The sequence below is a fragment of the Bombina bombina genome, chromosome 8, assembly GCF_027579735.1.
Source record: "Bombina bombina isolate aBomBom1 chromosome 8, aBomBom1.pri, whole genome shotgun sequence".
Taxonomy (NCBI): domain Eukaryota; kingdom Metazoa; phylum Chordata; class Amphibia; order Anura; family Bombinatoridae; genus Bombina; species Bombina bombina.
The window spans coordinates 213,086,051-213,104,629 of NC_069506.1; the positions used below are offsets into that span (position 1 = coordinate 213,086,051).

At 39.8% G+C, this 18,579-nt stretch overlaps 1 protein-coding gene across 2 annotated transcripts in view; it reads left to right on the forward strand.

Moving 5' to 3' along the window:
• LOC128638738 (carcinoembryonic antigen-related cell adhesion molecule 1) overlaps positions 1-18,579 on the forward strand; it is a 465,051-nt gene that overhangs the window by 283,038 nt on the left and 163,434 nt on the right. For both annotated transcript variants that reach the window (XM_053690871.1, XM_053690872.1), the window contains exon 3: positions 15,569-15,835. In XM_053690871.1, the coding sequence (XP_053546846.1) occupies positions 15,569-15,835 (267 nt within the window). The remainder of the gene's footprint in view (positions 1-15,568; positions 15,836-18,579) is intronic.

Consider the following 18,579-nt stretch of genomic DNA (forward strand, 5'->3'; position numbering starts at 1 on the left):
CCAAGCGGGGGCTGAAGATGTCCATGATCAGGCTGAAGTCTTGATCCAAGCGGGAGCTGAAGAGGTCCATGATCCGGATGAAGTCTTCTATCAAGCGGCATCTTCAATCTTCTTTCTTCCGGATCCATCTTCATCCCGCCGACGCGGAACATCCTTCTTCACCGACGACTTCCCGACGAATGACGTTTCCTTTAAGGGACGTCATCCAATATGGCGTCCCTCGAATTCTGATTGGCTGATAGGATTCTATCAGCCAATCGGAATTAAGGTAGGAAAATTCTGATTGGCTGATAGAATCAGCCAATCAGATTCAAGTTCAATCCGATTGGCTAATTGGATCAGCCAATCGGATTGAACTTGAATCTGATTGGCTGATTCTATCAGCCAATCAGAATTTTCCTACCTTAATTCCGATTGGCTAATAGAATCCTATCAGCCAATCGGAATTCGAGGGACGCCATCTTGGATGACGTCCCTTAAAGGAACCGTCATTCGTCGGGAAGTCGTCGGTGAAGAAGGATGTTCCGCGTCGGCGGGATGAAGATGGATCCGGAAGAAAGAAGATTGAAGATGCGGCTTGATAGAAGACTTTATCCGGATCATGGACCTCTTCAGCTCCCGCTTGGATCAAGACTTCAGCCGGATCATGGACATCTTCAGCCCCCGCTTGGGCCAAGACTTCAGCCGGATCATGGACATCTTCAGCCCCCGCTTGGGCTTGGATGAAGACTTCGGAGCCTGGACCAATCGGTGATACCCGGCGTGGTGAAGATAAGGTAGGATGATCTTCAGGGGCCTATTGTTAGGTTAATTTAAGGGGGGTTTGGGTTAGATTAGGGGTATGTGGGTGGTGGGTTGTAATGTTGGGAGGGTATTGTATTTTATTTTTTACAGGCAAAAGAGCTGTTTTCTTTGGGGCATGCCCCGCAAAAGGCCCTTTTAAGGGCTGGTAACGTAAAAGAGCTTTTCTATTTTAATTTTAGAATAGGGTAGGGCATTTTTTTATTTTGGGGGGCTTTGTTATTTTATTAGGGGGCTTAGAGTAGGTGTAATTAGCTTAAAATTGTTGTAATATTTTTCTAATGTTTGTAAATTATTTTTTTATTTTTTGTAACTTAGTTCTTTTTTTATTTTTTGTACTTTAGTTAGTTTATTTAATTGTATTTATTTGTAGGTATTTTATGTAATTAATTTATTGATAGTGTAGTGTTAGGTTTAATTGTAACTTAGGTTAGGATTTATTTTACAGGTAATTTTGTAATTACTTTTTACTAGGTAGCTATTAAATAGTTATTAACTATTTAATAGCTATTGTACCTGGTTAAAATAATTACAAAGTTGCCTGTAAAATAAATATTAATCCTAAAATAGCTACAATATAATTATTAGTTATATTGTAGCTATATTAGGGTTTATTTTACAGGTAAGTATTTAGCTTTAAATAGGATTAATTTATTTAATAAGAGTTAATTTATTTCGTTAGATAAAAATTATATTTAACTTAGGGGGGTGTTAGTGTTAGGGTTAGACTTAGCTTTAGGGGTTAATACATTTATTAGAGTAGCGGCGAGATCCGGTCGGCAGATTAGGGGTTAATACTTGAAGTTAGGTGTCGGTGATGTTAGGGAGGGCAGATTAGGGGTTAATACTATTTATTATAGGGTTATTGAGGCGGGATTGAGGCGGATTAGGGGTTAATACATTTATTATAGTAGCGGTGAGGTCCGGTCGGCAGATTAGGGGTTAATTATTGTAGGTAGCTGGCGACGACGTTGTGGGGGGCAGATTAGGGGATAATAAATATAATATAGGGGTCGGCGGTGTTAGGGGCAGCAGATTAGGGGTACATAGGTATAATGTAGGTTGCGGCAGTGTACGGAGCGGCAGATTAGGGGTTAAAAAAAATATACAGGTGTCAGCGATAGCGGGGGCGGCAGATTAGTGGTTAATAAGTGTAAGATTAGGGGTGTTTAGACTCGGGGTACATGTTAGGGTGTTAGATGCAGACTTAGGAAGTGTTTCCCCATAGGAAACAATGGGGCTGCGTTAGGAACTGAACGCTGCTTTTTTGCAGGTGTTAGTTTTTTTTTCAGCTCAAACTGCCCCATTGTTTCCTATGGGGAAATCGTGCACAAGCACATTTTTGAAGCTGGCCGCATCTGTAAGCACCGCTGGTATTGAGAGTTGCAGTGGCGGTAAATTATGCTCTACGCTCCCTTTTTGGAGCCTAACGCAGCCCTTCTGTGAACTCTAAATACCAGTGGTATTTAAAAGGTGCAGGGAAAAAAAACCAGCGTTAGCTACGCGGGTCTTTACCGACAAAACTCTAAATATAGCCGAATGTTTTTTTCTATTTCCCGTTTCCTAAAAATTATCTCTGGGTTTCTAAAATCAATGCCTTACCTGTACAAAAGGATGCCATATGTTCTATTTCCTGCTGTTGTTTTTGTTGAGGGTCCGGGACCCTCTTATAAAAAGGTCGAAGGCGAATGACCTGTACTGTACTGGGTGTCCAAGCATGGTTTTTAGTTCAATTTCACGGTTCCTAAAAATTATCTCCGTGTTCCTAAAATCAATGCCATACCTGTACTCTATTGTTCTAAAGGATGGCATAGGTGGTGTTTCCTGCTGTTGTGGCTGTTGAGGTTCGTGGGCCATCGTATAAAACGGCTGAAGGAGAACGACCTGTACTGCCTTGCTGCTCCTTTTAGGCAGGCCATCTCTTTGCATACATGCCCACAGACTCTGTAACGGATGCCTCTTTTAGGGAGAGGTGCAGCCATAATGCAGGGTCAGAACCTCTGCCTGCAACTGGTATACTCGATTTTGCAAAAGGAAGTAACCTTACCATGGTTCCCTGACCGCACGTCTTGTTGTTATATTTTGGTGAGGGTAATCATGATGGCCATGTAGACCACCCCCGAGAGGACTGGAAGTAACAGGGATTAAAGTGCTAAGAATAGTACTAATTTACACAACCGAGTTAGCCATGTGTCTTAGTCCAAGACCGCATGCCTTTTTTTTTTGGTTTGGTGCGGCTAATCATGCAGGCCATATAGACCTCCCACCATTCGGTGTTGTAACAGGTATTAAACTAATAAGAACAGTACTACCAAAATAAAGCCAATTAACAAGCTTTGAAGAGCCAAGGTTTTATTGTTGTACTATGTTAGGCTAAACATGATGGCCATGTAGACCACCCCCGAGAGGCCTGGAAGTAACAGGGATGAAAGTGCTAACAATAGTACTACTTTAAACAACCGAGTTAGCCATGGGTCTTAGTCCAAGACTGCATGCCTTTTATTTTGGTTTGGTGCGGCTAATCATGCAGGCCATATAGACCTCCCACCATTCGGTGTTGTAACAGATATTAAACTAATAAGAACAGTACTACCAAAATAAAGCCAATTAACAGGCTTTGAAGAGCCAAGGTTTTATTGTTGTACTATGTTAGGCTAAACATGATGGCCATGTAGACACCCCCGAGAGGCCTTGAAGTTACAGGGATGAAAGTGCTAAGAATAGTACTACTTTAGACAACCGAGTTAGCCATGGGTCTTAGTCCAAGACCGCATGTCTTTTTTTTTGGTTGGGTGCGGCTAATCATGCAGGCCATATAGACCTCCCACCATTCGGTGTTGTAACAGGTATTAAACTAATAAGAATAGTACTACTTAAAACAAAACCTAGTTACCATGGGTCCCAGACCGCATGTCTTATTGTTATATTTTGTTAAGTTAATCATGATGGCCATGTAGACCACCCCCGAGAGGCCTTGAAGTTACAGGGATGAAAGTGCTAAGAATAGTACTACTTTACACAACCGAGTTAGCCATGGGTCTTAGTCCAAGACCGCATGCCTTTTTTTTTTGGTTGGGTGCGGCTAATCATGCAGGCCATATAGACCTCCCACCATTCGGTGTTGTAACAGGGATTAAACTAACAAGAACAGTACTACCAAAATACAGCCAATTAACGGGCAATCAAGAGCCAAGGTTTTGCTGTTGTACTTTGTTAGGCTAATCATGATGGCCATGTAGACCACCCCCGAGAGGCCTTGAAGTAACAGGGATGAAAGTGCTAAGAATAGTAGTACTTTAAACAACTGAGTTAGCCATGGGTCTTAGTCCAACACCACATGCCTTTTTTTTTGGTTGGGGGCGGCTAATCATGCAGGCCATATAGACCTCCCACCATTCGGTGTTGTAACAGATATTAAACTAATAAGAACAGTACTACCAAAATACAGCCAATTAACGGGCTATCAGGAGCCAAGGTTTTGTTGTTGTACTTTGTTAGGCTAATCATGATGGCCATGTAGACCACCCCCGAGAGGCCTTGAAGTAACAGGGATGAAAGTGCTAAGCATAATACTACTTTACACAACCGAGTTAGCCATGGGTCTTAGTCCAAGACCGCATGTCTTTTTTTTTGGTTGGGTGTGGCTAATCATGCAGGCCATATAGACCTCCCACCATTCGGTGTTGTAACAGATATTAAACTAATAAGAACAGTACTACCAAAATACAGCCAATAAACGGGCTATCAAGAGCCAAGGTTTTGTTGTTGTACTTTGTTAGGCTAATCATGATGGCCATGTAGACCACCCCCGAGAGGCTTTGAAGTAACAGGGATGAAAGTGCTAAGAATAGTACTACTTTAAACAACCGAGTTAGCCATGGGTCTTAGTCCAAGACCGCATGCCTTTTTTTTTGGTTGGGTGCGGCTAATCATGCAGGCCATATAGACCTCCCACCATTCGGTGTTGTAACAGGTATTAAACTAATAAGAATAGTACTACTTAAAACAAAACCTAGTGACCATGGGTCCCAGACCGCATGTCTTATTCTTATATTTTGTTAAGGTAATCATGATGGCCATGTAGACCACCCCCGAGAGGCCTTGAAGTAACAGGGATGAAAGTGCTAAGAATAGTACTACTTTACACAACCGAGTTAGCCATGGGTCTTAGTCCAAGACCGCATGGCTTTTTTGTTTGGTTGGGTGCGGCTAATCATGCAGGCCATATAGACCTCCCACCATTCAGTGTTGTAACAGGTATTAAACTAATAAGAACAGTACTACTTAACACAACCTAGTGACCATGGGTCCCAGACCGCATGTCTTATTGTTATATTTTGTTAAGGTAATCATGATGGCCATGTAGACCACCCCCGAGAGGCCTTGAAGTAACAGGGATGAAAGTGCTAAGAATAGTACTACTTTAGACAACCAAGTTAGCCATGGGTCTTAGTCCAAGACCGCATGGCTTTTTTTTTGGTTTGGGGCGGCTAATCATGCAGGCCATATAGACCTCCCACCATTCGGTGTTGTAACAGGTATTAAACAAATAAGAACAGTACTACTTAAAACAACCTAGTGACCATGGGTCCAAGACCGCATGTCTTATTGTTATATTTTGTTAAGGTTATTATGATGGCCATGTAGACCACCCCCGAGAGGCCTTGAAGTAACAGGGATGAAAGTGCTAAGAATAGTACTACTTTACACAACCAAGTTAGCCATGGGTCTTAGTCCAAGACCGCATGTCTTTTTTTTTTTGTTGGGTGCGGCTAATCATGCAGGCCATATAGACCTCCCACCATTCGGTGTTGTAATAGGTATTAAACTAATAAGAATAGTACTACTTAAAACAAAACCTAGTTACCATGGGTCCCAGACCGCATGTCTTATTGTTATATTTTGTTAAGGTAATCATGATGGCCATGTAGACCACCCCCGAGAGGCCTTGAAGTTACAGAGATGAAAGTGCTAAGAATAGTACTACTTTACACAACCAAGTTAGCCATGGGTCTTAGTCCAAGACCGCATGCCTTTTTTTTTTGGTTGGGTGCGGCTAATCATGCAGGCCATATAGACCTCCCACCATTCGGTGTTGTAACAGGTATTAAACTAATAAGAACAGTACTACCAAAATACAGCCAATTAACGTGCAATCAAGAACCAAGGTTTTGCTGTTGTACTTTGTTAGGCTAATCATGATGGCCATGTAGACCACCCCCAAGAGGCCTTGAAGTAACAGGGATGAAAGTGCTAATAATAGTAGTACTTTAAACAACCGAGTTAGCCATGGGTCTTAGTCCAAGACCGCATGCCTTTTTTTTTGGTTGGGTGCAGCTAATCATGCAGGCCATATAGACCTCCCACCATTCGGTGTTGTAACAGATATTAAACTAATAAGAACAGTACTACCAAAATACAGCCTATTAACGGGCTATCAAGAGCCAAGGTTTTGTTGTTGTACTTTGTTAGGCTAATCATGATGGCCATGTAGACCACCACCGAGAGGCCTTGAAGTAACAGGGATGAAAGTGCTAAGCATAGTACTACTTTACACAACCGAGTTAGCCATGGGTCTTAGTCCAAGACCGCATGTCTTTTTTTTTGGTTGGGTGCGGCTAATCATGCAGGCCATATAGACCTCCCACCATTCGGTGTTGTAACAGATATTAAACTAATAAGAACAGTACTACCAAAATACAGCCAATAAACGGGCTATCAAGAGTTAGCCATGGGTCTTAGTCCAAGACCGCATGCCTTTTTTTTTGGTTGGGTGCAGCTAATCATGCAGGCCATATAGACCTCCCACCATTCGGTGTTGTAACAGATATTAAACTAATAAGAACAGTACTACCAAAATACAGCCAATTAACGGGCTATCAAGAGCCAAGGTTTTGTTGTTGTACTTTGTTAGGCTAATCATGATGGCCATGTAGACCACCACCGAGAGGCCTTGAAGTAACAGGGATGAAAGTGCTAAGCATAGTACTACTTTACACAACCGAGTTAGCCATGGGTCTTAGTCCAAGACCGCATGTCTTTTTTTTTGGTTGGGTGCGGCTAATCATGCAGGCCATATAGACCTCCCACCATTCGGTGTTGTAACAGATATTAAACTAATAAGAACAGTACTACCAAAATACAGCCAATAAACGGGCTATCAAGAGCCAAGGTTTTGTTGTTGTACTTTGTTAGGCTAATCATGATGGCCATGTAGACCACCCCCGAGAGGCTTTGAAGTAACAGGGATGAAAGTGGTAAGAATAGTACTACTTTAAACAACCGAGTTAGCCATGGGTCTTAGTCCAAGACCGCATGCCTTTTTTTTTGGTTGGGTGCGGCTAATCATGCAGGCCATATAGACCTCCCACCATTCGTTGTTGTAACGGGTATTAAACTAATAAGAACTGTACTACTTAACACAACCTAGTAACCATGGGTCCCAGACCGCATGTCTTATTGTTATATTTTGTTAAGGTAATCATGATGGCCATGTAGACCACCCCCGAGAGGCCTTGAAGTAACAGGGATGAAAGTGCTAAGAATAGTACTACTTTACACAACCGAGTTAGCCATGGGTCTTAGTCCAAGACCTCATGGCTTTTTTTTGGTTGGGTGCGGCTAATCATGCAGGCCATATAGACCTCCCACCATTCGGTGTTGTAACAGGTATTAAACTAATAAGAATAGTACTACTTAAAACAAAACCTAGTGACCATGGGTCCCAGACCGCATGTCTTATTGTTATATTTTGTTAAGGTAATCATGATGGCCATGTAGACCACCCCCGAGAGGCCTTGAAGTTACAGGGATGAAAGTGCTAAGAATAGTACTACTTTACACAACCGAGTTAGCCATGGGTCTTAGTCCAAGACCTCATGGCTTTTTTTTGGTTGGGTGCGGCTAATCATGCAGGCCATATAGACCTCCCACCATTTGGTGTTGTAACAGGTATTAAACTAATAAGAACAGTACTACTTAACACAACCTAGTGACCATGGGTCCCAGACCGCATGTCTTATTGTTATATTTTGTTAAGGTAATCATGATGGCCATGTAGACCACCCCCGAGAGGCCTTGAAGTAACAGGGATGAAAGTGCTAAGAATAGTACTACTTTACACAACCGAGTTAGCCATGGGTCTTAGTCCAAGACCGCATGGCTTTTTTTTTGGTTGGGTGCGGCTAATCATGCAGGCCATATAGACCTCCCACCATTTGGTGTTGTAACAGGTATTAAACTAATAAGAACAGTACTACTTAACACAACCTAGTGACCATGGGTCCCAGACCGCATGTCTTATTGTTATATTTTGTTAAGGTTATCATGATGGCCATGTAGACCACCCCCGAGAGGCCTTGAAGTAACAGGGATGAAAGTGCTAAGAATAGTACTACTTTACACAACCGAGTTAGCCATGGGTCTTAGTCCAAGACCGCATGCCTTTTTTTTTGGTTTGGTGCGGCTAATCATGCAGGCCATATAGACCTCCGACAATACTGTTTTGTAACAGGTATTAAACTAATAAGAACAGTACTACTTAACACAACCTAGTTACCATGGGTCCCAGACCGCATGTTTTGTTGTTGTACTTTGTTAGGATAATCATGATGGCCATGTAGACCTCCCCCGAGGGGCCTGGAAGTAACAGGGATGAAAGTGCTATTAATAGTACTACTTTACACAACCGAGTTAGCCATGGGTCTTAGTCCAAGACCGCATGCCTTTTTTTTGGTTGGGTGCGGCTAATCATGAAGGCCATATAGACCTCCCCCGATAGGGTGAGTAACAGGTATTAAAATGCTAAGAACAGTACTACTTAACACAACCTAGTTACCATGGGTCCCAGACCGCATGTCTTGTTATTATATTTTGTAAGGGTAATCATGCAGGCCATATAGACCTCCCCCGATAGGGTGAGTAACAGGTATTGAAATGCTAAGAACAGTAGTACTTAACACAAACTTACCATAGGTCCCAGTGCATATGTCTTATTATTATATTTTGTTAGGGTAATCATGCAGGCCATATAGACTTCCCCCGATAGGGTGAGTAACAGGTATTAAAATGCTAAGAACAGTACTACTTAACACAACCTAGTTACCATGGGTCCCAGAGCATATGTCTTATTATTATATTTTGTTAGGGTAATCATGCAGGCCATATAGACCTCCCCCGATAGGGTGAGTAACAGGTATTAAAATGCTAAGGACAGTACTACTTTACACAACCTACTTACCTGTGGTCCCAGACCGCATGTCTTGTTATTATATTTTGTAAGGGTAATCATGAAGGCCATATAGACCTCCCCCGATAGGGTGAGTAACAGGTATTAAAATGCTAAGAACAGTACTACTTAACACAGCCTTACCATGGGTCCCAGAGCATATGTATAATTATTATATTTTGTTAGGGTAATCATGCAGGCCATATAGACCTCCCCCGATAGGGTGAGTAACAGGTATTAAAATGCTAAGAACAGTACTACTTAACACAAACTTACCATGGGTCCCAGAGCATATGTCTTATTATTATATTGTGTTAGGGTAATCATGCAGGCCATATAGACCTCCCCCGATAGGGTGAGTAACAGGTATTAAAATGCTAAGAACAGTACTACTTAACACAAACTTACCATGGGTCCCAGAGCATATGTCTTATTATTATATTTTGTTAGGGTAATCATGCAGGCCATATAGACCTCCCCTGATAGGGTGAGTAACAGGTATTAAAATGCTAAGAACAGTACTACTTAACACAACCTTACCATGGGTCCCAGACCCAGAGCAGATGTCTTATTATTATATTTTGTAAGGGTAATCATGCAGGCCGTATAGACCTCCCATGATAGGGGGAGTTACAGAGATTAAAGTGCTAAGAATAGTACTACTTAAAACACATCCTAGTTACCATGGGTCCCAGACCGCATGTCTTATTATTATATTTTGTCAGGGTAATCAGGCAGGCCATATAGACCTCCCCCGATAGGGGGGGTAACAGGGATTAAAGTGCTAAGAAAAGTACTAATCAACACAAGTTAGTTACCATGGGTCCCAGACCGCGTGTCTTGTTGTTATACTTTGTCAGGGTAATCATGCAGGCCATATAGACCTCCCACGATAGGGGGAGTTACAGGGATTAAAGTGCTAAGAATAGTACTACTTAACACAACCTAGTTACCATGGGTCCCAGACCGCATGTTTAATTATTATACTTTGTCAGGGTAATTATATATCTAACAAATATATCTATTTTTCTTCTGTCGATTCTATCTAACTATCAATCTATGTATATCTATCTATCCTATCTATCTATCTATCTATCTATCTATCTTCTGTCCGGACTGTTTTGAGACAGCCACTTCTGTTTTGGACAAATTTGAAGTAGGAGGACAGACCAATCACAGGGATTAAACTGGGAAGAATAGTAATACTTAAGAAAACCTAGTTATACCAGAACCACCATGGGTCCCAGACCGCATGTTTTGTTATTATAGTTTGTCAGGGTAATCATGCAGGCCATATAGACCTCCCCCGATAGGGGGAGTAACAGGGATTAAAGTGCTTTGAAAAGTACTACTTAACACAACCTAGTTACCATGGGTCCCAGACCGCGTGTCTTGTTGTTATACTTTGTCAGGGTAATAATGCAGGCCATATAGACCTCCCCCGATAGGAGGAGTTACAGGGATGAAAGTGCTAAGAATAGTACTACTTTACACAACCTAGTTACCATGGGTCCCAGACCGCATGTTTAATTATTATACTTTGCCAGGGTAGTTATATATTTAACAAATCAATCTATTTCTCTTCTATCGATTCTATCTAACTATCAATCTATGTATATCTATCTATCCTATCTATCTATCTTCTGTCCAGACTGTTTTGAGACAGCCACTTGTGTTTTGGACAAATTTGAAGTAGGAGGACAGACCAATCACAGGGATTAAACTGCGAAGAATAGTAATACTTAAGAAAACCTAGTGATACCAGTACCACCATGGGTCCCAGACCGCATGTTTTGTTGTTATACTTTGTCAGGGTAATCATGCATGCCATATAGACCTCCCTTGATAGGGGAAGTAACAGGGGTTAAAGTGCTAAGAATAATACAACTTAACACAACCTAGTTAACATTAACAGTGGTTCCCAGACCGCATGTCTTGTTATTAGATTTTGCCAGGATAATCAGCCAGGCCATATAGACCGCCCCCAATAGGGGGAGGAACAGGGATTAAAGTGCTAAGAATAGTAAAAATTAACACAACCTAGTTAACAGTGGTTCACAGACCGCATGTCTTGTTGTTATATTTTGCCAGGATAATCAGGCACGCCATATAGACCTCCCCCGATAGGGGGAGTAACAGGGATTAAAGTGCTAAGAATAGTACTACTTAACACAACCTAGTTACCATGGGTCCATGACCGCATGTTTTCTTATTATACTTTGTCAGGGTAATCATGCAGGCCATATAGACCTCCCTTGATAGGGGGAGTAACAGGGATTACAGTTCTAAGAATAGTACTACTTAACACAACCTAGTTACCATGGGTCCCAGACCAGATGTTTTGTTGTTATACTTTGTCAGGGTAATCATGCAGGCCATATAGAACTCCACCGAAAGGGGGAGTAAGAGGGATTAAAGTGCTAAGAAAAGTTTTACTTAACACAACCTAATTACCATGGGTCCCAGACCGCGTGTCTTGTTGTTATACTTTGTCAGGGTAATCATAACCGCCATATAGACCTCCACCGTTAGGAGGAGTTACAGGGCTGAAAGTGCTAAGAATAGTGCTACTTAACACAACCTAGTTACCATGGATCCCAGACCGCATGTTTAATTATTATACTTTGTCAGGGTAATTATATATCTAACAAATCTGTCTATTTCTCTTCTATCGATTCTATCTAACTATCATTCTATGTATATCTATCTATCTATCTATCTATCCTATCTATCTATCTATCTTGTGTCCGGACTGTTTTGAGACAGCCACTTGTGTTTTTGACAAATTTGAAGTAGGAGGACAGACCAATCATCTTCTTCCATCTCCCGGTTCCAAAAATGCAGGCCATATAGACCTCCCCCGATAGGGGAAGTAACAGGTTGTAGTAAACTGCTAAGAATAGTACTACTTAACACACCACGGGTCACAGACCGCATGTCTTATTGTTATTCTCTGTCAGGGAAATTATATATATTTCAAATCTATCTATTTATCTATCAAATCAATCTAACTATCAAACATATCTATCAAATATAGATTGCATCTATTGATCGATGTAATTCGTATCTATAAAATGTATATTACATATTTTGGTTGATGTAATTCGTATCTATCAAATGTATATTGCATCTTTGGATCGATAACATTCGTATCTATCAAATGGATATTGCATCTATTGATCTATGTAATTCATATCTATCAAATGTATATTGCATCTATTGATCTATGTAATTTGTATCGATCATATGTATATTGCATCGATTGAGCTATGTAATCTATGTATCTATCTATCTATCAAATCTATCTATCTCGTGGTTGTGCAAATGGACTGTTTGCGGTTGTTTGTGGTGCGTTACACTTGGAGTTTGCTCTGTCACTGTGAAGCGACCGTAACACTTACACTACCTGATAGATACAACATCATAACTGATGTTTTAAAGCACGTTATTGCAAACAATTTGGGAATGTTAGGTGATTTAGGCCCTTTATGGGTTAAAACCAGACTCTGCATCAACTATGTAATTTTCCATGGGAGTTTTGCCATGGATCCCCCTCCAGCATGCCACAGTCCCGGTGTTAGTCCCCTTGAAACAACTTTTCCATCACTATTGTGGCCAGAAAGAGTCCTTGTAGGTTTTAAAGTTCGCCTGCCTATTGAAGAAATTTTTAAGTTTGCGACATCACTAACAGCGGGGACGACAACTAGGGGAGGAGTGGCAGCTCTGATAGTGGGCGATGTTTCCTTCTCCGTTTCCATACAGCTTCCACCTCACAGGATTGAGGCTACTTGCTACTAAGTATACATACTACAGTACTGAGAACTCCAGGGGTGACAACAACTAGAGGCGGTACAAAAGCTTGGTCAGTGGGCGGCATTCCCTCCTCTGTTAATGCTCTATCCTTACCTCATAAATCTGTGAGTAGGCATTGTGGCCACAACTATCCTCATTTTTTAAATTTGCTACACATCTTGTGGGACTATTTTTTGTTTGTATACAGGTCTTGTTTATATATACAGGTGGCCCTCGGTTTACAACGGTTCAATTTGCGACGTTTTAGAAAAACAACCTTTTTTTCAGTCATGTGACTGCTATTGAAAAGCATTGAGAAGTAGTGCATTGATTAAAATAGCCAGTAGGTGGAGCTGTCCGCTTGTGTTGCAGCAAAGATATGCAAGCCAAGCAAGCTGAAATTAATCAGTTTACCCAGATCTGAGCTATCAAGCAGATTTCAAAGGAACAAGATCTTCCTGTCTATAAATCAGTCCAGGTTGGAATGCATAGAAAGAACTGTTTGCAGAAAAATGCAAGTAAAGTCTGTGTTGTGTGATTATTTTATTAGGTTTATAATGCTGTTTAGCAAATGTTTTTGTTCATTTAACTTAGTTTAATTATATATTCTGTGTTGTGTGATTTTTTTATTAGGTTTATAATGCTGTTTAGCATTTAAAGTCTTCATTTCAAAGCTTTAAAAATAATGTATTAGGTGTTACTTATGCCAATTTTGAGAGGGGCCTGGAAACTAACTCCCTCACTTCCCATTGACTTACATTATAAACTGGGTTTGAATTTACAACGGTTTTGATTTACAACCATTCCTTGTGGAACCTAACCCCGGCGTAAACTGAGGGCTACCTGTACCGTACTTTACATTGTATAATATATTTTTTTATGTTTCTGTTTTTTTACAGCCCTAGATGGTGCGTGATTCTGTAGATTATTCATTGATCTGTTCTGTTTAAGTGATTTTAGTCTACATCTTGTGTGCTGGAATATTTTTGCATATATATATATAAATATATATATATATATATCACTGACATGCTGTCATATACTATACCTTTAAGACATTATGCTCCACCTCTATCTAGCTCTCTCTATAAAAGGTTAATCAGATCACCTGTACCTTGCTTGATAATTAAAGTTTGTATGCTGTCTTACCAAGCCTTTGACAACTGAAGCTGAAAACTCTCTCATGCTTGCTGTTTACTCCAGAGTAGCAGAATATACTACTTGTTCCCTAAACAATCTATTTCAAACAAAGTTTCACTTAACTTCTCAAAGATTGTCAGAAGACAGGTAACTCTAAATAATCTCTGCAACTGTGACGTCATCTACACAGGCCAACTAAGCCTGTCAGCTCTGCACTTTCCTCCACAAACGCACTAAAGGAAAAACCGGACGTTACCTGAAAAAGCAGTTACCTTCACAACTTACTGCAAGTATACTTTTGTATTGTTGGAAACTTTCCGGTACATCTAGACTGTGTTCCTTGTTCTCTCAATTACAAGCTGCTCATTTTTACTAAGTGCCTGCAAAAACAACAGCTGTGTTATTATTCCTCTCTGTAAGTTTTACTCTGCTTGCTGAACAGACTGAGCTTTAAGACAAGTGACTGCATAATCGACTGCTTTAATTTAATGCTCAATGTTTGCTAAACTCTGCTTGCTAATCTAACTGCCCAATATTGCTAGAGATAGCTTAACAAATGTTTCAAACTATCTTTCCAGCTTTGTGATAACTCATCTAACTTGTTAAACAACACTTTAATGCACAAAAGACTGATACTGGCATATAACCTGTCTTTTCAAGTGAAATATCTCTTCTAAAACACCATCTTAACTGTTTCAACACCAACTCTGTTACATACTTGCTGGTGTGAATACACTTAATCTAATTTCAAACAAACTGCTAAATCCTCTTATTTGATTATTCAACACATTGTTTCATATGTGTTTGAATCTATTAGGATTAGCAACAAAACAAAATATTATTTTTATTTAACAATAAGATAAAACACTGTGAATATCCATTTAAAGAGACAGTGTATGACACATGCGGTGAGGTCAGAGACTGGTGAGGCACTGGCTATGATACAACCGAGGAACTCTTATTAACTTTCATATAGTCCTTCATCTCATTATATTTAAAAGTAGGGGGTCCACATGTTATTGAGATAATAAGATATGTTATTCTTATATGGGTTCCATGTTTGTGGTTTAAAAAGTGACTCATGTGCCCTATATCATTTATGTGAAGCCCCATATGTGATAAGTTGTTTCATATTACTAGTCCATAAACCTTACATAAAGCTGGTGATACAGATCATGAAACTATAATGAGTACAACTTAATATTTTATTCTCTGGAAACTTGGGTGAACTTAGTTCTTTGAAATGTTTTCAATTATTTTAGAACCTCACTCAACTATTATGTTTGTGGATTATTTGCATGTGGGGTTTGTGTGAAATTCAGTGTCTTGCGCCCATCTAGACCTTCTCATCCTACTGCCATCTTCAGGGATTCAAAGCTTCTTTATTGAATATGGAGCAGAACAAGGCTGAAATCTGTGAGCACATTGAGTGCACCATATTGTATCTTGCTTCTCCAAACATGCTAAATCTAAACAGATTATTAAATTGCATATCAAACATTTTAAGGCTAGTTTCAGTTAAACAATTTTTACATAATATTAGCTAGTATATATACACTGACACTGTGTGTATTAATATATATCCATATACTCTTCGTTTATTCACAGAGTCAGTACTTAAACCTAAAGTCACAGTATCCACCCCCAATCCCTTGAAAAATGAGGAATTCAGACTTATATGTAACACAACCAATGCTGAAGAGATTTGGTGGTACAAGGACAATGTTACCCTATTCAATGGAGTGAATATTTCTCAAGGCAACAGCACTATCAATTTTTCTAGCCTCAAGCTCTCAGATGAAGGAAACTATGTGTGTGAGGCTAGAAATCGTGTCAGTAATAATTGTAGTGACCCCTACAATCTCATTGTACACTGTAAGTAAAAAATATAGATCTACTCTAACGTCCTGTATACTAAATATTTTCACAATATACTAAACATGTTAAAGAACATAAGACATATGCTGATGCCGCAATTTATTTTTGTTAGGTTTAACTTGCCAATTAAAGGGGCATTGTACAAATGTCCTCTCATTTACTGTGTTCTCAATGATCAATTTTATTATTTATTATTATCATCGTCAGGTGTTTGTAGAGTGCCAACAGATTCTGCATCATTTTACCTGCTGAAGTGAATTAAATTGTTTGCAAATAGCTCATTTGCCATTTATTTTGTCATATATGAATTTTACCTATTGCAACAATAACCCAATCATAATCAAGCTTTCAAAGCAAATGATCTTGCTTAAAGATTTGCTAAACCCCCATGTACCCTCAGATATAAAATCAGTCTGCTAATTTTCATCTACATCATTTCATATAAGACATTTTGGATAGGACCAAAAATACCTAAAGGTTATTTAAATTGTTAAAAGGATAAAAGGCACCAAAGAAATTGGACAAACTAACATAATAAATAAAATTAAAAATTGTAATAATTGTTTGAAAACCTTTGCAGTGAATGACTGATGGTGATGTGCAGTAATTCTAGCTTATACAATAATAATTTGGGACATTGTAGAGGTCTATTAACATACATGGAGGCCTATTTATCAAGCCGTCAACCACAAATACGCCGGAATTCCGCAGCGTAATTGTGGCGAGCTTATTTATCAAAGCCTATAGACAAGCATGACTGCTAGAAGAGCACCATCCTTAAAGGTCAATTAGTCAATAGTCATTGAGGGATATTTATCAAGCCGTCAACCGCAAATACGCTTGAATTCTGCAGCGTAATTGTGGCGAGCCTGATTCAACCCATTTATCAAAGCCTACAGACCGGCAAAAGTTAAAATTTGTGACGTAACATACGATCCGCCGGTCTCAATCCGACACAGATCGATGCTTACGTCATTACAGATGTTCCGAATACAAATTCGGCACTATCTGACACCTTTTGCCATTTATCACATTTCTAACAGGTACGATCGCCGCTATTCCGGCCCAGGGTAACTGGTTTTCAATCCGCCACCCTGGAGGCCGCGGATGCCATATAAATCAATAGGATTCTTAAAGCAGCGAAAGCTTATGTTCAATGCTGCCAGATATCCCACTGATTTATATGGTAGAAAACAAGTAAAGTTTACACTTAACACCCTAACATAAGCCCCGAGTCTAAACACCCCTAATCTGCCGCCCGACATCGCCGCCACCTACATAATGTTATTAGCCCCTAATCTGCCCCCCAACATCGCCGCCACTAAATAAAGTTATTAAACCCTATCCTGCTGCTCCTGCTGCTCCCCGACCCCACCGCAACTAAATAAAAGTAATAAAAGTATTAACCCCTATTCCTCCGCTCTCGGACCCCGTTGCAACTGTAATGGAATTATTAAGCCCTAAACCCCTGGCCTTCCAAATCACTACCATTAACTAAACCTATTAACCTTTAAAACGCCAGACCCCCACATCGCCATAAACTAAATTAAGCTATTAACCCCTAAACCTAACCAACTTTACATTAAAATTACCTCATCCCTATCTTATAATAAATTAAAACTTACCTGTAGAATTAAAAGAAACTATATTAAACTATTAATTAACCTACCCTAACTATTATACTACAATTACATTAAATTATATTAAACTATTAATTAACCTACCCTAGCTATTATACTACAATTACATTAAACTATATTAAACTATTAATTAACCTTCCCTAACTATTATACCAAAATTACATTAAACTACCAATTAAATTAACTATATTGCATATTTAAAAACCTAACCCTACTCAAATTATTGAAATCTACAACTAAAAATTACTAAATTACAAAAAAATAAACACTAAGTTACAAAAGAAAACAAACCACAGTATTAAAAATAAAAAACAATTACACCTAATCTAATAGCCCTATCAAAATAAAAAAGCCCCACAAAATAAAAAAAACCCTAGCCTACAATAAACTACCAATGGCCCTTAAAAGGGCCTTTTGCGGGGCATTGGGGCATTGCCCCAAAGAAATCAGCTCTTTTACCTGTAAAAAAAAAAAAAAACACCCCCCCAACAGTAAAACCCACCACCCACACAACCAACCCCCCCAAATAAAAACCCTATCTAAAAAACCTAAGCTTCACATTACCCTGAAAAGGGCATTTGTATGGGCATTGCCCTTAAAAAGGCATTTAGCTCTTTTACTGCCCAGACCCTACTCTAAAAATAAAACCCACACAATAAACCCTTAAAAAAAACTAACACTAACCTCCGATGATCCACTAAGATTTCGAAGACCGGACATCCATCCTCATCCAAGCAGCAGAAGTCCTCATCGAAGCTGGAAGAAGTCTTCATCCAAGTGGGCCGAAGTCCTCATCGAAGCTGGCAGAAGTTTTCATCCAGACGGCATCTTCTATCTTCATCCATCCGGCGCGGAGCGGGTCCATCTTCAAGATATCCGGCACGGAGCATCCTCTTCTTACGATGGCCAACGTAGAATGAAGTTTCCCTTTAAAATACATCATCCAAGATGGCATCCCTTACATTCCAATTGGCTGATAGAATTCTATCAGCCAATAGGAATTAAAGGGGGAAAAATCCTATTGGCTGTTGCAATTAGCCAATAGGATTGAGCTTTCATCCTATTGGTTGATCCAATCAGCCAATAGGATTGAGCTTGCAT